Source organism: Salarias fasciatus, chromosome 16, assembly GCF_902148845.1.
Source record: "Salarias fasciatus chromosome 16, fSalaFa1.1, whole genome shotgun sequence".
NCBI classification, from domain to species: domain Eukaryota; kingdom Metazoa; phylum Chordata; class Actinopteri; order Blenniiformes; family Blenniidae; genus Salarias; species Salarias fasciatus.
In genome coordinates, this window is record NC_043760.1 from 23,070,406 (window position 1) to 23,093,966 (window position 23,561).

Below are 23,561 nucleotides of genomic sequence, written 5' to 3' on the forward strand. Positions count from 1 at the left end.
TTACTATTCAGCTTGTAGTCTCTTATGAGACAGTCAGGAAAAAGTAGGATGCTCTTTGAAGTGCAAATCATCGCATCAGAACTTAGAGCAATGGACTTTGACAATGTGAATTCAGATGAGAGCTTCTGTCCGTCCACTGTTTACTCCTTTTTTGTGTTTCTGCAGTACTCCCTGATGGACCTGCTGTCTAAGATGGTGGTGGGCCAGCCGCACTTCGTGCGCTGCATCAAGCCCAACGACGACAGGCAGGCGCTGCGCTTCTGCGAGGAGCGGGTGATGGTGCAGCTGCGCTACACGGGCATCCTGGAGACGGTGAACATCCGCCGGCAAGGCTACTCCCACCGGATCCCGTTTGAGGACTTCGTCAACAGGTAGGGCGCGGCACCGGCTCCGGTCTGCGGCAGCCGCACGGGGCCGAGTGCCGACACAACCCCGGAGATAGCGCGGAACAAGCCGGCCGTGCGCCGCATCACACAAAACACGGGTTCTTTAATTAGATAGGGGTACAAGTCGAGCAGAGCAAGAGGCTGACTAATTGGCAGTCATTAGTGATAGCACAAGAATAAATCCTACAGCTCTTTTAACTGGGTGGATACTCCCAGTCTGGAAAATATGGATAAAACTCAAACAGGGAGGAACTGTGATTATAAGGGGTGATGCATTTTAATAGATTTCCTTTTACTATTCATAAAGAGTTTGTTCTTACATCCGGTGACCTGGAAAAGCTCAAATGTAGTCTCCTCGTCCCATTGGTATTACATTAGAGCACAATTAAAAGGAGTTTCATCATTAGGGGGGCTTTATGTAAGGGTGTTGTTTTGGTCTTTAAAAATATGGGGCAGGATCTGGTTGCTGTTACTACACAGCACAGACTCCTACTCAAAGGTCCAGCCCCACATTTACAGGTATACACCTCGATATATTCATTCAGTTTTGAAAAGAAAACACACATATTCCGACTTGTTTGTGGGAAAATACCAGAAAACTTATGTTTGATCAGTGGTCCTTTGAAAATACTTCATCCACCTCAAATGTGGAGACTTTAAGATGATATAAAATTTAATTAACTTGAGCTTCTGGCTTGTGGGAGGAAAAAAAAAACTTTGAGGGGGTTGGTTAGTCTTACTGCTGAAGGGAAATCAAGCTCTGAGTAACCACATGGTCTTTGGCCTCACATGTCCTCCTCCTGCTCCACGAATAAAAAAAAAAAATGACTCCTTCGAGATCATACATGACCCGACGTGACCGCTTCCCTGTTGTCACCACGGCGCCTGTCTGAGCGCCGAGCGGCGACTGTGTGAACAGAAAAGTGTTGCAACACTTTAACCTTGCTATTGAATCCATATCATCCCACCTGAGCCAGGCAGGAGGCGCAGAGACAGACCCGAATGGCTAAACTGCACCTTTAGTGAAAACTGATTTAAATTTGTGCTCTCATATCAAAGGCTCGTCTGATGTTGCAGTGCTTTGTATTTACCATCAAAGAAATAACAGGTATCAACAGGAATTAGAATGAAAGGCTGTAGACTGAGGCGGGGAGGCGAGTTCAAAGAAGTTTTTCTTCTTCTTGTTGTTCTTCTTTTTGACCAACGCCAGAACACAAGAGATGAACCAGTAGTTCTGGAGCCTTGATGTCCCTGAGCAAACAGTTCGAGCCACTCTGTCCTATGCTGGTATTTTGTAAACTATGGCATGAGGAAGGGGGAAGATGGGATTCATACAGAGCGACTAAAAAAACAGCCATATGGAAGCTGATGGGCATCTCATGCAGTCATTGAAATAAGAGACGACAATCTGTTCAAAGGAACCCAGACAATGAGCCTCTGTTGAAGACTCGCGTCTCACTCAGACGCCGTCCCTTCCACCAGTAATGTGTTCTACGTTTAGAGTCTACGTCTTAACCGTCAAACGTGTCAAGTCCGCAGTGCCTCATGTCAAAGTCATGTGCCAAAAAAGATGAAAAAGCAGTTTGATCCCTAATTACACAACCAGTCACATCGTCAACTCGCCATGTGTTTCCCTGGGAGAGCAACGCCACAACTGTCTGAAAATAGCTGTTATGAGATTATTATGTCCATCGCATGTTAATATTTTGTTTTAGATTAGATTAATGTGATAAATTAATACAAAATTAGTAAATTAGTGATGAGATTAAGCAAGGTTAACTCTACAAGCAGTTCATTGATATCATGATTACATGTTGACCGATTCACGAATTTGATTTCACTTTTTTCTCTTTGTCTTTTATGGATGAGGAACTCTGAGATTTCACATCATTATGCTTACGATTCGTTATAAACATGGTGTCATTTTTTTGAAAATATCCTCAAACTAAGCTTATTTTATCAACCTTGGTGAAAAGTTTAATCTGCGTCAGATCAAATCCTCACGTTTGCTCCTTTGCCGTGTCTGACAGATATTACTATCTCGCATTTCGGGCTCACGAAATGCCCGAGTCCAGCAAAGAGAACGCCATCGCCATCCTGGAGCGGGCCAAGCTTAAAGAATGGGTGCTGGGAAAGACAAAGGTAGTATCAGTGTTACACCAATATGTTAAATAATGTAGGAATTATAAAAAAGAAACAACATGTCTTTGATCAGAAGTCTTGTGTTTCGTAGAAAGCGAGCCTGTAGGAGACGGAGGAGTTTTATTGAAAGTAAAATGCTCTGTCAGGTGTTTCTGCGGTACTACCATGTGGAGCAGCTGAACCTGCTGCTGCGGGAGGTAATCGCTCGCGTTGTGGTGATGCAAGCCTACACCAAAGGCTGGCTGGGGGCCCGACGTTACCGCAAAGTGAAGGAGAAGAGGAGCCGCGGGGCCGTCGTCATTCAGTCAGGTAAACCGGAATTCATCAAACGGTAAATAAGGAAAAATCAATTATTCAAACTTAAGTCAAAAATATGCAAATGAGGGACGAGTCCTGATTTATTCTTTTATCACATCAGGATGAAACAGGTGCAAATTTGATGTGAATCTTACTACTGGTGTGTTAATGACGTCTGGTTCATTATGTCCCTGTGAGACTTCATAAAAGAGATGAGTTTGATAACCACAGCTTGACCTGCGAGGGTTAAGAGCAATGCTTCAGAGCAGACAATAAGACCTCAGAGAGTTCAAAGGGATCCATCCCTCCGCCACCTGGTTTAGCCGTGTTTTGAAGTGGGATCTTGTGTAGTATGTGGAGTCTATTTTGTTTCACAGAGGTAGGTCAGCAATCTCTCACAGACACACACACACACACACACACACACACACACACACACTGCCTCTCTTTCTCCTTCCCCAGCCTGGAGGGGCTACGCTGCCCGGCAGAACCTCAAGCAAATAAAAAAGGAGCGGGAAGAGGCGGCCGTGCGCATTCAGTCAGGTAGAGAAATCTTTATATGTTCCACTGCAGTTCGTCATATTTTCGAGTGCAGGCATCTGGAATTTCTCATGTCCAGAGAAGAAAAAATGTTCCCCCTTTTTTTTTTCTTCCACTTTCTAAAGGAAGAAGGATAAAGGCCTTGAAACCGAACATCTTTGTGAAACACCTTTTTGATCTCCATGAGTGGCCCGCGAAATAGTAATAATTAATTAATAATGCATACAGAGAAGCTTTTGAAAGTTTGGGCAGCATTTGGTCCCCATGTTTCAGAAGAACAGTGCATACTGAGATCCTTTTTTTCCTTTCATCTCTTTCCCAGTAAAGGCAAGAGAGGGGCTTATCCCTTCTGTTTCCTCACGACTTCCTCTCTCAAATTCCTGGCCTATTACACAGCTCTCACATACCAGAAACAAGATGCCTTTTTATACTGTCAACCTTTTCATCTGAAATGTAAATTAATTCTTACTCAGTGTGCCTTGACGAAGATCAAAGTGGGCACATTAACCTTCCCGGCCCCCCCCCCCCCCCCCCCCCCCCCCCCCCCCCCCCCCCCCCCCCCACCTCCTCGGAGCCTCTCGCTGGAGGACAGGGGCGGGTGCCAAAAGGGGCAGGAGAGAGGAGGGCAGGGGGAGGAGATCTGGCATTGTTTCCCCCGGCTCTCCTAAGGGCTGCCCTCATCTGGCACATGAAGCATCTCAGTCGCCTGCACACCTTGTGTAAATGTCCTCCATTAAGCCCTTGTAAATAAAGCTGCAGAATGGGTAAACACGGGTTTGGTGTGAGGAAAGCCGCTCTGTTGCTGCTGTCTTTCTTCTTCTTCTTTTTTTTTAAAGAAGCATGTTTGTGTGTGGCCACCGGGGGTTCAGGGCGGGCGGAGGGGGCGACGGCTGAGGAGAGGTGGGGGGGGGGGGGACCTGAACCTGACATAAGTGGGGCCTCAGCCCTCCGGCGGAGCACTCCAGCACATTCACATTGTGTGTTCTCTGCAGCTTATAGCCTTTGAGGTGGGCCGCATTTGCATTCTGAAAATAAACAGATGCCTTTCAAATGTATGAGCCTGGTGGCTTCTCAGATCTCAGCGGGGCCTGGGGGACGTGCTCACCATCGATCAGATTAGACCATGCAAAATAGAACCATTGCTCAACAATGTACTTGAGCTTTATTTTCCTGCGCATATAATTTTACCAGAAAAATACAAAGCCGGCTGGCCGAGTAAGTCAGCGGGCTCCGTTTACCATAAATCTGAGCCCAGTATGTCTCAATAATCACTACAATTCCCCTCCTGCTACCCAACACCTTCAAGGACTGCGACTGACTGCAGTCATTTTTAATCCTAAACTGGTTTTGATAGACGGTGGTAGTTTAATTTCATGTTTTTAATGTTTAAACTAATAAAAGTAAGCGGAAAAACCTTTTTTTTTCCTGAGGTTGTGAGGTCTTGTCATGTGCAGTTTACAGAGGCCATAGGGTACGTCGGGACTACGGACCCCAGAGGCACAGATGTCACCCTGAGGCTGGAGGAAAGACCACCAAGGAGCAGCACACGGGGTGAGCTTCGCCACCCTTTGTCCTTCAGGAGCTCGTTCCTTTGAAGTCATTTTATCCCCGCAGATTCAGTTTTTTAGTCAATTCTTCGTACAGGAATCAAAACCCACCACTCGAGAAGTCTCGCCACCCTGACATGAATTTCCAGCCCTGTTGGACAGACTTATCTCGCCCCATAATGTACCGTTATTTCATCCAGAGGAGAAAGCTCCTCCCTGCTCACTGCCTCTTTCCGTTTTATAAACGTAATAAATAACTTTCCACCAAGATTGCACACTTGTCCGACCACAAATGGGGCTGGGTGCTGCACTGGTCTCCAGATGTACGAACGGAGGACTCTGTGTTTATTCAGCATGTGGGCAGGCCGGTCATTAAGAGAGTGTGTGGAGAGCAGGAGAGCAGCCACCGGCTGAACGGCAGCGCACCAGGCGTTGACGGCGGGTTTCAGCTTCCATCTGCTTCTACAAAGAACCAAAACCCGGTGAAAATGCAGCTTTTCTTCAATAGCTTTGAATAGTAATTCACAACAAATAACTCTTTAAAAAAATCCTTGTGTGTGAGTTGCACCACATTTCACAACACTTCTCAAACCAATTCACATGAACGAGAAATCTCATTCAAATGTTTGGTGACTTTTGGTCAACACCGCGCGTCTCTCCAGACTCCCAGCTCCAAAATACCAGATTTACACATCTGAAAATGTTGTGCTTGTTGTATACTCGAACCGAGCGGAGCCTCATTGGGGATTTTTCTCTCCATGTTTACAATCATATTCCTTGGTGAGAAAGACTTCAAACCTCCACTTAACAATTCTGTTTAATCAGTGCTGGAATCTCTCCATATATATTTATTTTGACATGATCTGGCCCATTTTCCTCCTGTAAGATCTATGTTCTCACCTACATGCTGTTCTTTTCCCTTTTGATATCCCCCCCCCTCCTCTCCCTGCAACGCATTGAATTTTGTGTTTGCATCCAAACAGCAGAGCCTCCAGTTGCATCACCATTTCCAAACTGGAAGAGATTTTGTTTTTCTAGACTCAAAGCATGACGGCAACTGGCATGCAGCACATTGTGTGCGCAGATGTTGTCTCTTTGGTGTTTGTGTTTTCAATAATGCAACACGAGTGATCACGCAGAGAACTGTTTTGTGCTCTGCAAATTGCATAATCATAAATCAGAGTTGCTTTTTTTTTTTTTTAAAGCATGAAACAAAAAGATAAATACAAATCATATTCAGCTCTGCGTTGCAGTGTGCTTAAGCAGACATGTCGTGTGTTGTTGTGCGTTGATCGTGTCCATGTTCATCTTACTTAAAAATGCCATTTTTTTTCCCCCTTTCACAGGTACGCCGCGAAGAGCAAGGAAGCACAAACAGATCACAAACATAGAGGAAATGTGAGTAGCGGAATAACAATGAGCGTCTTCTTATGCCTCTACATTAACCGTACACGTTAAAAAAAAAAAAAAAAAATGCTGCTCCTCTACAAAGCAGCTTTAACCCAGATTATTCTTTGGGAATTTTTTGAGTCCTTGAGACAAAAGAGTACTTTTTGCTCCAACCTCCATCTCAGCGGAGAAGACAGGGTGGTACAGGAACGAGAGAATCAAAAGGCTGGAAATTCACGGCTGAGAATAAATGCTTGCGCTTCCCCGAGGTGATTTGTCTTTGCGCTCCTCTTTCTACAGATGTTAGACCCCTTTTTTAGTAAAGACCTGAGGTTCTTTGGTAGCACTTTGATATCCAGCTCGGATTCAATATGTGAAATAGAAGAGCCACTCCGTGACTTGGAGCACATCACAGTCTTTGAAGTCTGATCCAATTTTTGCTGCTCACCATTTGATGTTGAAAGGATGAAATGAGGAAAATGTACAGTTTTTGCCAGTAACTCTGCTGAGCATATGTAAGATTAAAAAAGCAAAATCCTTTGGAGGATGTACTTAGAAATGTTAAGCAGATTAATACTTTCCTATAGCTCTTTTATTCAAAGATAAAATTAAATATGAGAGGAAGTCTGTATGTGCTGTTTTTTTTTTACCCTCACAATTAAGTCAGTGTGGTGCTGTTTGCTAGGAGGTAGGGCTAGCAAAGGGGGATATGCAATTGCATTAGCATTTGATTAACATTGCAAAGCACATTAATGGGTTTGAGTTATATGAGAGCCAAATTGTAAATCGTAAATAAATGAATACAACATTGACATGACTAAATTGAAAAAAAAAAAACACATTACAGGGCTTGCTTTAACTTGTATCTATTCATCCGCTGCTTTCATTGACATTGCTCTTCTGGGTGTGTTTACGCCTCCTCTTTCAAGGTTGGCCCTGACAGCCGAGACAGACAAGTGAAAGACATCAAGAGAGACAAAGGCAGAGCAGAAGACAGTGTGACGAAGCCTCGCAGGGAGACAGCGAGACTGCGAGACATGCAGTGTAAACAAGGTAAGCCCAGGCACAGAGCTGGCGGGTGCAGGTAATTACACAAAGAGACAGCAGAAATCCCGCTTTAATGGATAAAGTGCCATTTTTAATGCGGGACCCCTTTCAACCTTTCATCCCAGCCAATCCTCTGCTGCCATTCTTTGTTGACAGGAAAAGAGGGGAGGTATTATGGGTGATCATTTCTGCGGTATTTTAATAACCTGGGTCAGCTCATCACGAACGTCTCATGGCAAGTGGGGGGGCTTTGGAAGTGGCACGAGCACTTCAAAGCTTTCATCCTCCCGCATGGTGGGCCCTTCACTAAGGATCTCATCAGTGACTTTAATAGACCTGCGCGGTAACGGTGACAAGAAAATACACAAACCCTGATTTGTTGAACATATGTTTGGTTTGCTTTTTGCCCCAGGCGATGAATTACATTAATTCCTGCTGCCTGGAAGGCTGAGTGGGTGGCTGCGCAGGGGGCCTCCGATTACGGCCGTCACCCAGCCCACCACGAGGGTAGCCTCGGTAATGGGGCCCGGCCCTTCATTAATGTTATTAGAGGGGTATGAGGTAAGAGACGGAGGTGGAATAGCGTTTAGCGGTGCGGCTGAGAGATTACGGGGATTAGACATGATAATGTAACACAGACAGGGCTCTCCAGCGGGCCCGGGATTAGTGTCAGCACGCCACAGCAGGTCTGGGTTAGATAGTGGCTAATTCGGTAATGCTGCGTACAGGTGACCCCCGCTCCCAGCCATCACCGCAGCAGAGGGGAGGGAGTTTGATGAATTCATAATGTCAGAATGATGGTGGAGGGAAACGTTGCAGGGATGCTGGGGTGAGAGCGTTCTGCTGAAATGTGCATTTTTGTCCTGAATCACTGGAGCTTCCAGCTGGTCAGCACAAAGTTTCGAATGACAGCTCAATGACTTTCTTATGTTTGTGCTACTCCTGCAGTCCAAACTTCAGTGTAGAATTGTTTAGTGTTGAATCGATCTTCTCTTTGTCTTTTATTGTTGTCAATTAGAAAAGGATGTGTTATTGTTGTTCAAAAAAATCTCAAGAAAATGTTCAGCAGCTCTTGCTGGCAGTGCAAACTGAATCAGAAACTGGAAGAGTATTTCCACATGATTGTGTGTGTGTGCGCGTTTGTGTGCATGTACACTTGCATGTATTCATGGGCAATGATTTGCAGTATATTTTAGAGTTGTTTAAGGGTATTTCAGTCTTTTATAGTTGTTTTTCAGTTGTCAGAGAACATGTCTATGAGGACAGTGGCAGTGTTCTGTTTCTGATGCCACCCTCTCCACCTGCTGCAGGTCCCTCCTCTTCTACACTGAGCTGCAGCAGAACCACACAGTCCAGCTGCTGGTTAGAAGGATCTCTATTGCTGATTGTGGTATTCTTCATTACAATAGCTTCATTTTCACACTCTTCTTAGATATAAAGTAGATTTCGCTTTATTGTTTCTTTCTGAAATGATTTAGTTCGAATCAGTTTTAGAAGCATAAGGCGATATGAAACCCCCTGTTTAGGCTTGAAAATAGTTTAAGCCAAAACCTTGATACCTTGATTAATTTTATTTCATAATTGATGATGAACAATACCCCAAATCAGAATGAGGAAACTTTGACATTTTCTCTCAGTTTAAAACAGGTCAGAATGCAGGAAAATAGAATTTGTGGTCAAACTCAAAACTTTTTTTTTTCTTTTTTCGAAGCAAAAGCTTGAAGCTTTCATAGTACAAATACTGTTATCCCCAAGATTTGTTTTAATGACCTTTTGTGCATTTTAAAAATCCCACGCTGGGAACTTCCAATCTGATGCAAACCTCTTATTTTACCGTTGGCTCCACTGACATTGACATCATTTCATTGAAAAACTGAACATCTGTACGCTGACTAAACGAAGCGTCAGCATGTGAAGATTGCATCAGACCTGACAGCTGAGCTATGTTCTGTTTAAAATATACTGACTCTATATATTTTCTGAGATTTCCAGGTATTCATATCGGTCTTTTTTCCTGAGTCGTTCATGTTGGAAGGTCTGCTTGTAGCTGCAGCGTCTTTCAGGAAACCCCATTTGAATATGTTGAGGGAGGCCACGGTGGCTCAGGCACCCAGGGCACACTTTGATCCCCGCAGATCTGAGGGGCCTTTTTTTTTTTTTCCATCCCGAGGTTGAGCGAGTCATGGAAGCCTTACCCTGCCAGATGTTTGGAGACCAGGCTCCTTCCTGTGTCTCATCCTGCTGTCGCCCCTGGTGATCGCATTGGTTTGCCCCCTCTCTCTCTCTCCCTCTCTCTCTTGCTCTCTCTCTCTCCGGTTGGATCCCAACCTGGAGTGTTTCAGGACACCAGTGGAGGAAAAAAAAGAAAATTAGCCATGGAAATTGAATTACTCCACCCCTCCAGACACAGTCACATACACTCCACACCCGGCTGAAAACACCAGGGCGTGACCTGGAACCACTCAATGGGTTTGATGGACGTTGGCTCTTTTCTGTTCGGTCTGCCAAAGCCTGATGCTTAATTAACATGCATTGCCTCCTTGTTTTTACACAGAAAACTGCAGAATAGCTACAGATAGCTCTGCTTTATTTCATATCTCACTCCAAGCAAAGGGGCTGTTTTTCCACTTTTTAGGCAAATACCCACAGTGCTGTATTTTATGGTGTGAAGAGAGTATTAGAGCACTTTGTACTGCAGGCGCTTTCTGCTGTCTGCTGCACCAACCTTTGATTTCTCCATGTTTTGTCAGTGAAGAAATTACACATACACACCACAGTCATGTAAGCTGCGCATTCAAGGCGATGTCAACCCTCGTCACCTGTCTCCCGAGCCTGAATATTAAATACAACCTGTTTGGAAGCGAGTCACAGAGACGTGTGTAGAAAGAAAGCCTTTTCCTAGCAAGCCGCTGATATGATCAGAGCGCTGCTTATGCTCCTCAGCGTGGTAAACAGGATGGTGCCGAGGATCAGTCAGAGCTGACTTTATGGTTTATGAAAGCTGAGCTACTTATGTTAACAGGCTTTTTGAAGATTATAGTTGTGGTAAACATACATGTCAAGAGAGAGACAGTGATAAAGTGGAGCCACAACACACAACCCAATTACCTCTGAGCCTTGGAAGATAGTTAACCTGGATGTTTGGAAGGATAAAACAATGAAAAGAAAGTGGGAAACAGTTTTAAGTAGTGTTGGTTTTAATGGTTATTGCTCCGTCCCCTCAGTACACAACAGCATACAGTCAATAAGAATTGATTTTGTTTGTAGCTCCCAGCTCTTTCTGCTCTTTATAGCCGCAGCTGGGAGAGCTCATTGGAAAAGCGGGTGCAGTTTCACACCGAGGTCACTGCGCACTTCACAAGAGCGTCTCACTTTCCCTCTGCTCCCGCTGCCGAACGTCTTCCCACATGTCCTCCCACAAGGTTCACAGCCACCAGGTGCTGCTGCACAGCCCTCCGCCACATCGCCGGCGAGGCGGCGGCATCACCGTATCAACACGCATCTGCTAGACAAACGATCCACCCTCTCCATGTTCTCCAGACAAATACTCTCCCTCCCTCTCGCTGTCTCTCAGCCTTTCTGATTTATCTGTCTGTCTCCACGTATCGCCGCGTCTCAACCGGATGCCTTCAGTTTTAGGCAAATTACAGGCTCGGCGTAGCGGCAGCAGAGATTTGGAGGGGATAGGAAAGACTCAACTTAACGGAAGGAGTTGCCTCTGTCTGACGCTACCTACGTAATCCTCTTAATGTCAGTGGGAGTAGTTAACAGGATGTACTTCCAAACTACTCATCATCACAATTCCAACAGAATAATCTCCTCAGACATAAAATCAAGGTGGAAAATGATACTCAGAGTTCTCCATAATTCTGCACAGAGCGATTGAGTCACTCGATGTACTTTAACAAAGTTTTTTCCCAACACAAATCATTATTAATAATTATTCTTGATGAAAAGTGTTATAAGATAGTGTCTTTTATCGCTGACTGAAGCAGAAAAGGGCAGAATGCTTCTCATTTGCATATTCAGCTTGTTAATAAATCTGATGTATTGAATCTGTGACAAATGACTGACTTCCACCAAGTTCAGAGACTTCTCCTTCACGTTAGCGTTTCCTCAGGAGTCAAAGCTCCAGGATCGCTGTCAGGGGAGATGATTGATTTCAGTGTGAAAAATTGCTTTTAAGTAACAACATCCTTTTCTTGCATTAGTGAAAACAGATGCAGGAACAGCCCCCTTTTTTCAGCATTATCTGACCGGACCTGATCAGGTTGTCTCCTAATTTAAAGCACATGAGCGAGATATCCAAGAACAGTGTCTCAAACGGTCTAATGCTGTGTGGAGAATTCATGAAAGCCTCTTCAACACAAGAGGTCTGTTTACGGTCTGCGTTTGCCACAGAGGAATAATGCCCTTATTTATGCACACATGTGCTTACATGTTTTGTTTTGAGTGTGTGTGCGTGTGTGTGTGTGTGTGTGTGTGTGTGTGTGTGTGTGTGTGTGTGTGTGTTAAGAGGTAGAAGAGAGGGGCCTGGGCTGCACATGCCTCATTTGGACATCAAAGGCCCCTGATGATTTTTCCTTATAATCCACGGTGCCTTTTGGTGCCGTTTGGTGCCTCTGCTCCCTCCATCTGAATAAACAAAGCCCAAGTGGTTCTCCATGGCCTGGGAAAAGTCAGGTGATCGCAGCACGTGATCTTCTGAAGTGGATCGATACATCTCTAATTTATTCCACTAAAAATCCCTTTTAGCAGCTCTTTTATGTTGTTTCTGAAGAAGCATTCTGATTTTCAAGGTCTTTCAAAGTGGTATTTATAGATGTGAGACGACTCATCTGCTATACTTTGAAAATGAAAGAAGTATCCACCTAAAAAAAAAAAAAACCGAAAAGAAAGAAAGAATTGCTGCTCTTTTATCTCAAGAAGCAAACATGTACAAAATAAAAAATCTCTCAGCAAGAGGAGCAAACTCCACTTGGCTTTCTTTTGATAAGGGAGCAATCAATATTGTATGAAACGCGCTGCCTCTGTATTCCCCGCTGACTATTACGCCTCCCCACCCCAAACAGCAGACATTACCCACGATCATTTAGCAAACCCCTGGTGTGAGCCACTGTCTGACCCCTGAGCGGCTCTGCCCGTCCACGTCCGAGCCGCGCTCGCACATGCCAGCAGCCCCTCTCCGCTGGCTGCCTGTAATATATCTGCGGGAGCAGCATTCCTCTGGGGCTGGCCCGGATCAAATGACAGTGATTTCCCAAATAGAGGCACAGAGATGGGAGGCCTGACCCATCCTCTGATCTGCTGCTCGCTCTAAACGCTGCAGGTCAGAGTGGATAAATTGTGAGGCTTGAACCTCTTACCGGGATCTGCAGCGCTGGATCCAGCCGCTGAGGGATTTCAGGCAAACATCTCATTGTATGTTGTATAATGCTGAAACTGTGATTTAATATAGAATCATTATCTTTCACATCAAATGAGGGGTTTTATATATAGAATTTCAGATGTATCTACTGAGATTTTTTTTTAAATTTAGCTTGAAAAAATATTGAATTTCAAATTTTACACTGAAGTTAATACATGACAGTGATGCTGGCTGAATTCATTCATGAATAAAATTATATTATCCTCAAAAGAAAAGCATCTAAACTAAATTTGATGATCATCCGTCTAATAATTGTAGTTTGGCTTTTGTTTAAATCAATCAACCAACTAATTAACGTCCTCTCCAGATTTGGACAGATGACTTTATAAAACCCTGTCGTGTCCAAGCGCGAACTAACTGAGCGCAGGTTAATTTGGCAGCTTGACTCACAGTTTTAATGCTAATGAAGCGCAGCTGAGTCAACACGCTGCTGACAGGCGTCAATATGGACGCCACTGGGTTTTACTTTTCCAGGCTACAATTTGAACATATGCAGCAAAAAACGCGGCTAAAAATCAAGATTACAGATGCTTTCTGATTTAGAAATGACAAACCATTAAGTTTCAGTATAAAATCTATAAAACGTTCAACTCTTGAAGCGAGAAAATATCAAGCGAGTAAATTTCAGCTGTGCCCTTTTTCAAATGTTGCAGCCGTTTTAAAATAGCTCCTGTGTGTCGGAGACACAGACTGCTCAAGTCTTTTGAGCAATATTGTTTATTTCTAAAACTCTGTTCAAGGACATTGTGATTCATTATTTGTGATTGAGCGCTTTGATGCATTTTCCAGGGAATTAAGCATTTGCTTATCAAAACCGTTTCTGCATCATTAGCCGAACAATGTCCTACATTCAGACAATGTTTCACTGAGATGTAAGGTGCAAACATTGTATTTGTGATGATTTGTTTTCTCTTTTGGTGACTGACTGCGTCCCATAACTTATTTATGTAAACTCTAATACACTGAGCGATTAATGAGTCTGCTTAAAACCAGAGTGTGTTTAGTACGTTTAACCTATACTCATATCTGTTATTCTTTTCTGAAGACATGAACGCGGCTGTTTTTTTTCCCACAAATATTTTCCTAAATACATGAGATTTCTCTAAAAAAATTCTCAGAGGGAACCAGGATTTGTGCACACACACACACACACACACACACACACACACACACACGCGCACGGCACCTCTGAGGCATGGACAGATAAGATTCACGGTAAAAGTTCGCTAATATCTCTGAACTGACAGGAACTTTCTGGGCATTTACGAAGTGTGACTTTGGTAAACCTGTGCTGGTTTGAATAACATCAAGAAAAAGCCGAGGAAAGATTGAAGGGGTGGAGGGGGACCCTGCTCTTTGATGTATAGGATTGAGATGTGATGAGGTCTGTTCAAAGTGAGTACAAAGTAGTGTTAAGATGGAAAAAGCAAATGCAGCTTTAGTCAAGGTGGAGAGGCAGAGGTAGCAGGAGATGATGAAGAAATATCCTGTCTCACTGGAAACGGTGGCAAAGAAGATGAAACATTATAGGACATTAAATATAGATGCTTCCTTGTGTAGACGTCACGGCTTTAAAACGCCTTTCGGATGCACGGATGTCGGAGAACGGCAGGAAAATGCGGCGTGTTTTTCGTGATGAGTGGCTTTCTCATGTTTGAATAACCTTGTTATCGCATCAGTCATTATCTTTGCAAAGTTGGCAATAAGATTTCACCTTCTGTGGCGCGATGAATTATTCATCCGTCGGCGCGCACTGTTTTGAACAATCAGGGAGAAGAACCTTATGCTGCCGACGATTCAGTCACCTGCTGGAGGAGGAGTGGAGGCAGGAGAGAAGAGAATTCCATCAAGTGGGAGAATGAAAATGCAAAACTCTCCTAACTTTGTTGAAAGACTGTATTCACTGTACGACTGGTCATTTCAGACGAAAACATGAGGAATTGTGCAGATATTTTCGACAGTATCTTGAAATGTGCAGTAGGAGGTGTTCATCAAAACACAGATTATTGTCAATATCAACAACTACCCTGGATTTTGTTTTAAAGTGGCAATTCACTGGAACCATTGCAAATCAATTCAGCTCCACTGTATTGAGTTTGCATCAAATAGTCTCAGAAGCAAAATACAGAAAATGATAAAGTAGAAGGGTTTTTTTTTTTAAAGGAATGCTTTGACATTTAGGTAAGCACACTTTTTTGATTCCTTTTTGAAGAGACGGATGTCGCTTTCATGTCTGAATGTCAAATATAAGCCCACATTCAACACAGAGGTTGGTTAACTTAACTGTCTGGCAGCAAAAATAATCAACATAGGAGTTTTTTGGTTTTCCATCAAGTTCAGGAATCATTGAAAACAAAGGCTGTGCAGAGGGACGATGAATGAATCCAGTGCAGACCATTGATTGGACTGGATTGCATCCAGGATTTCTTTTTTAAAGATATCTTTGATATAATTTGTGTGTGCATGCGTGTGTATGTCCTGACACAGTCTGAGCAGTCGGGGGTTAAACGCATGCTTGCTATCTGTGGAGCTTCCTGCAGAGTCACTCTGACACGGAGTGGGTGCTGCCTGCACAGGAACCAGAACACTGAACATGGAAATGAGGGGAGTCAAACCACACTTCAGTCATTCAACAAGACATCAGAGGCTTCCTGCCCGCCTGAGCTGATTCTCTCTGCTAACAGAGAAATGTAGTATCTGATCCATCCATCTGTTTTATCAAGGTCTAATTATGGGTAAATACAGGATCCAACCTGGGCAGGTTGTCAGTCCGTCGGAGAACAAACAGTGACAGAGGCAGTCACACACATTCATACCCATAAACAACCCTTTTTTTTTATGTGTAGCTGAAAGGTTTTTGTTTCACACATGCAAACCTTTCCAAAGACAGAAAACTTTACAAGCGACTCTCTGGCTCATTAAACAAGCCTCTGCTGCTGCAGAATGACTTGATTCACCAACATGTAAGTCACCACTGCTTCAAGTGTTCAATGCATTTCAACTTAAATAAACTTATTCTTCTCTAAATACACTGCTTGAGCTGATGAAAACTCTTATTCAAAAAGTGGAGAAGCCGTCTGGGCTGTAAACCACATCATTCCCAGGTTTTTAAACCACACGACCATTCAATATTTACAATCAAGGGTGCGTCGGTCTGAAACACAATAAACGAGATTATCTGCACTTTTTCATGTTGACCCACTTTTCTCATTGTCATCACTTCACAGTGCTAACTTATCCAGGACTGTCAGCAGACGATTGTAGCGTCTGTCTTAGCATTAATCTCAGCAGATTAATGCGAAGAAACTTTGCTTAAGAAACTGCTGAAACTTTTAAACTCCTGTCTTTATTTGCCAAGACGCTCTCAGCCTTCATGTGACTTCGGTTTTCACTTGTCTCTAATGTGAAGGTACAACTCTGAACTGAGCGTTTGTGTAGATCCACCCAAGAATTAACTTTCTAGGTTGTAAAAAAAAAAAAAAAACATTTGATTACCACCCCGGTTTCTCCTCTGCCTGCTCCTATTGTAGCAGTTTGACAAATTCGTACATCATCTGCATTGCACCTGCGAGCAGAGATAGGATTAGATATGCTTTATATGTGTGGATTTCTGCAACATCAAGCCGTTATTGAGTCATCTCATCGATTAAATTACATAATCTCCCGTAAGAAAATTTAAGATGTTCCTGTGACTTTTTCTGTCACACACAGATTTAGGAAGTGGAGGGCAGAATCTGTTTGCTGCTGCTGTCGTCATCGCCAGTGTGGTGTCGGTGCTTGTTGTTGTTTTGCCCGCTTGGATCTCTGCCCTCATTTTTCCTCTGTTGCAGGTCCAGTGATGAAGCTGCAGCAGAGAACTCCTCGCCGGCGGGGCCAGCAGCCCAAGCTGCTCAACAGCCCCGAAGACAGCCTGTACTACAACCAGCTAAATGTGAGTTCAAAGTGCCGATAAAGGCCTTTGTCTGACTTTGGTTCCACATGATAATACAATTAAACCTACCTGTGCCAGACCCTGGAGCCCCACCCCCACGCTTCTCTGCCTCTTGTCTTGAACATGTGCTTATGCTCTTTATCTGTTGCTTTCATGTCAGGATGTCTGCCTTCACGGTGAATAATTGATGTGGTTTATCAAAGCTGAGCAAGATGCATGCTTCATCAGACTCACTTGAGCCCTTTGATCAGAAAAAAATTATGCTGTGACTTCTGATATTATCAGCATCTGCTCGCATTCAACACAAAATCACTTTGAATTAAAAATTAATGACTCTCTGCTCATCTTTTGACTGTGTGCTCTTGGCCCTTTCCTCAGAGAACTCTGGATTACCAGGGGAGCAAGAGGAAGCCGAGAAAACTTGGGTAAATAACTGCTTTCCTACTTACAGCAACTCTAAACAGAGCAGGCCCTTTGTGGAATCGGAGAATCCAGAAATGGAGTTGTTTTCTTATAATGTAAATGGAGAGCTGAAAATAACAGGCTTTTTTGTGCGGAGATGCACTGCGTCATTAGAGAGGGGTTACGTATTACGCCTTTGTCAGCATGCTAATTTTAATTGTTGAAGGTCTGACTGGTATTTGTACTATAAATGACATCCCGGTTCAGAGCTGTGTGTTTTAGACGAGCGCCCGAACGCCTCATCGCTGCATCTGCAAATGTTTTTATTCTGAATGTCGACTCTCTCACATCATGAAAACTGCACAGCTTTTTTTTTCCTTCTTCTTCTTCGTCTTCTTCTTTTTTTTTTTTTTTTTTTTTGTATCCCACTAACTTCTCTCCACTTTCTTGTCTCCTTGGCCATCACAGTCAAATCAAAGTGCTGGACGGAGAAGATGAGTACTACAAATTACTGTCAACTGTGGAGTCAATCCCCGAGGAAGAGTACGCCATCACCCCCCCTCCCGCCCTTTCGAGCGGGCCGCTCGTCAGTCAGGGCTGAGCCTTACAACCATGTCAGCTGGTAAGACAGAAGCATCAGACGTGTAGACAGACACTCCAAAGAACATCCTCGGTGTTGGATGTGCTTTTGGTATGTGGGGCAAGCAGCAGTGTGGTGCAGAATAAGCAACCTGTGCAGGCAGTGCAGGCAGCGCCCTCATCTCCTCATGCGAAGAGGCCAGAAGCGTGTCAAAGATTAGCAACGGATTCCAAAAAGTGTTGGTTGTGCTACTCTTTCTGTCCAGAAATCGCAATAGTTTCTAAATCTGCCTTTGTTTGAATTGAGAAAAAGCTTCATGATAGACAAGTGTGTCTCACTTCTCCCTCTTGTGCGCAGTCAAACTTTCTCTAGACTTTCTCTACTTCTTCAATAAAAAGAAAACGTTTATATCTTCTTTTTTTTTTTTTTGATTGTTTGACATTTTTCCAGCGGCTAAAAATCCTGCCATAAATAAGAAATTATCATTCAGCTGGCAAACCGCCGAGAAATAGTGCAGATGTTGCATCAATAAATAAATTTATGACAATAGTCATGGCGGGAAGGAGACGCCATCATGAGCTATACTGGGAGGGGAGGACTCATTAATAAAAAGATTTTATTTTTTTTTTTTGCAAAGTCACATTGAAACGCTTGAACTGAAGACTCACATCTCAAATGCTGCGCCAGATGTTTAAGCTCTACAGGGCAGAACTGGAATAATCACTCTTATTAACTGATTAAGACATACTTTAATCCATCACATGTCAAATAACTGAGACAAAAATTATGTCACATTACCTCTCTGATCTACAGTCCGACAAGCACAGATGATTTATATAAAGGTAACTAAATCCTCATATTTCAAGGCTTTAATCAGCGGATATTTTATGTTTTTAACATGTTTTATTCTTTTCCTCTTGTTTTCTGATGCATCGAAGCGCCCATCCGTTCTGCACTGCTCTGCATTCAGGATGAGGATCCCCTCATTTTGCATGCGCCGTGCTTCTAAACGCCGCGGTGTTAACCTGACATGGAAACATCTACCTATTCTCGAGCACTTTGTCTGTTGTCTAAGTACGGATCCGCCGACAAATCCTCACGAAACCCGAAACTCTTTCGATGAGTTCTCCCACAGCGAGTTGCTTGCAGTAAGCGGGGCTTTGTGCTGTCGGAGTGCTGGAATCACCACACATAGCTTCACAGAGCCAAAGCTAGACCTCACTTTGAATTTCACCCTAAATACAGGAATTTTCTTTTAAGATGTGAAGTGTCGGAAATGCAGGGCTGGCGAGTTGATTTGTGGAGCTTTTTTTTTTTTTTTTTTTCTTTTCAATTTGCATATCATTTACTGCATCTCCCTTTGTTGACACCCGAGGGCCTAAGAGGAGATTTTGATCTTAATAGGAAGAGTAGGGTGGTATGACTGAGGATCTCATCCTCCTTATACTCAGCGGGGAAAACATTAGAGCTCTGCCTTGATAGCGAGGAGACCGGCTTCACTTAGGTTCAGATTCACAGGAATCCTGGTGGGTTTAAAGAGGCCCAGAGTGTTCATCACATCCTACAACTTGAGTGCTGCGAGGGTCAGACTCGGGATGAGACACTGTGGACTGACTCATCACCTAAACATCACTGGCTCTGCGGGATATTTCTCCCTTTTTATCGTGTCAACTGAAAGGTCTGACGGCCGCCCTCGCCAGCTATCAGTCACTTGAAACTTGTTGCGAGCGACGCTCAGGATGATGGATGGATTTAACTCCACCGGGTTTGTCACTTGACGGCGCCGTGGCTTTAACCCTGCCGGCGCTGCGTTCAGGTGACGTGGTTGCTTCTTGGGTGTCACACATCTCCTTGAAGTAAAACAAACTATTTGCACAGCTTTTGAAAAAAGTCCTCTGATCTTTCACCAAAGTAAAAATATACAGTGAGGAGTCTTGCTTTCAAAACTGCAGGAGACACAGCGACACGCCGACATTTTTATTATATAATTAGTGATTTTGGCTGGTTTAATTTTTTACCAAGACAGGTTTGTTTCAAATAACCACATCCTGTAAATAAATGCACCCATATAAACTTTTAAATAAGTGGAAATACACAAAAATATCAGCAATCAATCAAAAAACTTACTGAAAATGTAACAAAATGTTACTCAGTGCTTATAACGTGATGACTGACCATCAAAACACATTTTAATAAAAATACCTCATTTAATGAGGTGTTGCTCTAAAAACTGTTTTTGAGTCTTTAATTGAGCCTGCATGATTATTTCTAATTGGTTAAAAAACGGGTCCCTTCAGTTTATTGTCATATTTAAGTCGACAGAAATTCAAAGAGCAACGCTCCAGACCACTGGCGGTGGCATAATGTGGTGTCACAGTTAGTTCAGAAGCATTTCACCTCCGGTCGTAGCCACAGATCCTGCAATAATTAAAATCCTGGTTGTGCATTACTCCCTTGCTGGGATAGTTGGTTCCTCTGAAGAGCAGTCTGAAATAGGTCACCCCAGCACCCTGTAGTGCATCTTAAAAGTACACTGAATCAATTAAGTGTGATCATGCTCCCTTGATTATTTTGGCCCTGTTTTACCACAGAGAGGAATTTCAAATAGGCTTGCTAGTTTGAATAACAAGGTTGGACTGTGGTGACAAATGGTGCCAGAGTGGGTGTTTCTTCGCCTGTTTTTCTCTGCCAAATTAACTCCCTGGCTGATTGCCTGCTTTAGCATATGAGAGGAGGTGAGCAGAGGTGTGTACATAATTGCCTCGGATCGCTGATTATGCGTCGCAAAAGGCAAATGTTATGAAATCCTGTCGTCATTCAAATGAAAGACGCTCTGACCCGACGAACTGAAGCTCCTGTGCGTTTTCTCGGACCCCCCCCTCGCCCCGCTCGTCCTGCTGCCGGTCTGCAGGTGGGACGCCGAGCGACGGACACAGAGTCAAGCCGGCGTCGGAGGCCTGACACCTGTGTTTTCCTTAATATGTTTTTGAAAATCCAGCTCCCTCTTGTTTTCCCTCATTAAATCTGACAACATCTGGCGTGCGGGAGAGGACTCCTTTAATGTGGCTAGCGTTACTGCTGCTGTTATTCTTGCCATTTTAGCTATTTGCTTCATGCGCCGCACTTTCATTAGAGCTACATCCAAGGCAGCTCCAAACACTCTTATCCAAAGTTTTAAACCACCTTTATGAAAATCGCTCGAGCTGCAGCCTTAAGAAATGATGAAAAGCTTTTATTTTCCAAAGAAGCATACTTACCTTTTCACCTAATAGTGATGTCTCACTTCAAAGAGGGAACACGATTAGGCCAACATTGTCCTGTTTCTATATCCTTTGAGTTCAAAGGGAGAGTTTCAATGCGGCATTTCATGTGCAGCCTTTTCAAATACTGTTTTAATGCAGTTTACGTGCTTTTGATTCCCAGATGTGTCATATTCTCACCAACACTGGGATATACATGTGACACAATATTATGATTGCAACCCATCAGTTTTTACAAAATGAATTCTGTCTTTTTTTCTTTTTTTTTTGTTTCCGCAAACTCCAATTATGAGGAGCAGGCGAACCTCCCTGAAATAGCTTCATACTCAGCATTGTAATGCTTTTCGCCGGCTAATGATTGAGGAGAGTGACGTGCGTGAGCGTCAGGCGGGGGCCAGATGTAGATGAGGACTGCGAGCAGAAGAAACATTCCCTAAAGACGGCATTAATAAAGAAACCGGCCGGGCCGGGTAGAGGGACACAAAGTGAGAGGCACGGAGGAAGAGAGAGATAAAAGAGTCTGTTGAGTACATACATCAAAGGTCTCCTAATGACAAGGGATGCCATTCGGGTTACAGTGGCTTTTGTTTCAGCTTCCTCTCACCTGCAGTTTGTTGAGGGCACTCCATGCTCTGTTTTGTTGGAACCATTTGCATGGATATAAAATGCATGCATGCAGTGGGAAGGAGCTCATTCCCTAGCTGCGAATCCGAGAGGCGACCAAATGTTTCAGGTCCAAATTACAGCCTCGTTTTCGTTTTGCTAAAGAGACGGGGAGTGATTCAGTTTCTCGCCGGATCAAGCTATAAATAATATGAAAGGAAGAGAAAAGGTTTCCGCCGAACAATATAAACAATGTGGAAAAGCTGTTATCCTGTATGCCATGAAATTTATTGACTTAAAAGTTTTCTTGGTGCCTCCGGTGCTGGAGTGGGATTTAACAAATCAGAGCGTGAAATTGTGATTAGCCTCTCTCAGTTTGTAGACGGAGCGGGGCACTAGCAGACTTGGCATGGCCAAAGGTGTAACCTGTTTTGTTTTTGCCCCGGCATTGCTTTCCCAGATGGTGGGACCAGCTGCCATTGAGTAAACGCTGGACTGGTAACAGTGTGAGAGTCACCGCGGCCTTGTTCCAGTTTGGGCTACATCACAGAAAGCATGTCTTCTTTTCTTTCTTTTTTTTTTTTTTTTTTTCTTTTTTTTTTGCGAGTGGGAACTGGAACGGTCACCTCGTCTTCACTGAACAGCCTTTTGATTGAGGTCAAACTGAAACAATGTAAATGTTTTAGAATTTTTCTGGCAGCTTAAACATTTCTTCTAATTATGGAGTTGATTGGCCGTTGTTCAGCGAAGTGACCTGTCTGGTCATTTGAGCGTGTCCTCATGTTTTCTTCTAAACTGGTAAAAATAACAAATGAAAATAAATTGTGGTATTATTTCTCATGATAGCTTCTAGTATCTGTTTTAAACATATACCCTGTCAGTCATATTTACTGTACTTTATTTGGTAATCACAGATTGTATTGTCAGACTCTAGTAATATCGAATGTGTAAGGGAAACTTCAAAAGAGCTTTAGGCAAACTTACTGAATTTTTAACCAGATTATGTGATGTTTGTATGTTTTGCACCACTTTTCAATGGATTTCATTGTGAAAGTGACATATAGCTGTTTATCTTTGTACATTCATTCATTTTCAGTGAAAGGTTGAGCAGTTTCAGCCTCTGTCTTACATATTTGACAGATTTTTGTTATTTTATTTTCTGAATTTGAACATAAATAGGGTTTATCAATCAAATGCTACTTCTTGTGGTTGTTGTAAGCAACTCCCCGTATATTTTGATTTTGTTTGTTTTGTTTTGGAAATTGTGAATCACATTTTTTTGTGTCAAAACAGAAGTTCCCTCATGAACATGAAATTGTCTGAAACAAAATGGGTCTCAGCTTCATTTTTCAGACAAATATGACATGAAAGGACAAAAAGAAAAGCACTTCAGATCTACTACGAATCTGTTAACAGTCGGGACTTCTCGCAGTTGCTCTTGTGTCTGACAATTTTACTAATTTTTACTGGAGTTAGTTGGTGTGGAGATCTGGAACAACTCCAACAGTGAATCTGTCTGTGATGTTCAAAGTTATACACTTTTCATTTTCAGTGATTCCTGAAATCAGACGACACAGACAGAACACAAGTCGATGTTCAGGAGAAATATTTGAACATGTCTTCTGTCATTCTTGTATATTGATCCTCAATTCAATACTAGAATCAACAACAAATGCAGAAGTTCTCAAATACACTTGCCTGATGAAAAGCTGAAGTAAAAATGATTCTGTTTATATCTGCTTTTGTTTAGATGTTTGGAAGTCCTGAGAAGTTGGTGATGTCCACAGATTCATTTTTGCATGTGTGTGTGTTGTTTCATCGCTGGGATACGTATAAAAAGTTAAATGAAAGTTGTAGTAGCTCTTTTGTTTAATAATTCTGGAGCAATAACGTTACATAATCACGAAAATACATGCACTGTAAACAAAAACTGGCTCCCTGTGAAATCTGGCAGCAGGTAAACATCTCCAGGTTGTTCTGACAGACGCTTCTTTGGGATGAGAGGAGAT

The 23,561-nt window shown here is 43.1% G+C and overlaps 1 protein-coding gene across 1 annotated transcript in view; it reads left to right on the forward strand.

The window, feature by feature from the left end:
- myo3b (myosin IIIB) overlaps positions 1-23,561 on the forward strand; it is a 59,985-nt gene that overhangs the window by 35,434 nt on the left and 990 nt on the right. The window contains exons 26-35 of the mRNA XM_030111794.1: positions 166-371; positions 2,417-2,528; positions 2,675-2,837; positions 3,288-3,368; positions 4,820-4,916; positions 6,259-6,310; positions 7,231-7,354; positions 16,607-16,707; positions 17,086-17,132; positions 17,578-17,731. Coding sequence (XP_029967654.1) covers positions 166-371; positions 2,417-2,528; positions 2,675-2,837; positions 3,288-3,368; positions 4,820-4,916; positions 6,259-6,310; positions 7,231-7,354; positions 16,607-16,707; positions 17,086-17,132; positions 17,578-17,710 — 1,116 coding nt within the window. The 3' untranslated portion in view covers positions 17,711-17,731. The remainder of the gene's footprint in view (positions 1-165; positions 372-2,416; positions 2,529-2,674; positions 2,838-3,287; positions 3,369-4,819; positions 4,917-6,258; positions 6,311-7,230; positions 7,355-16,606; positions 16,708-17,085; positions 17,133-17,577; positions 17,732-23,561) is intronic.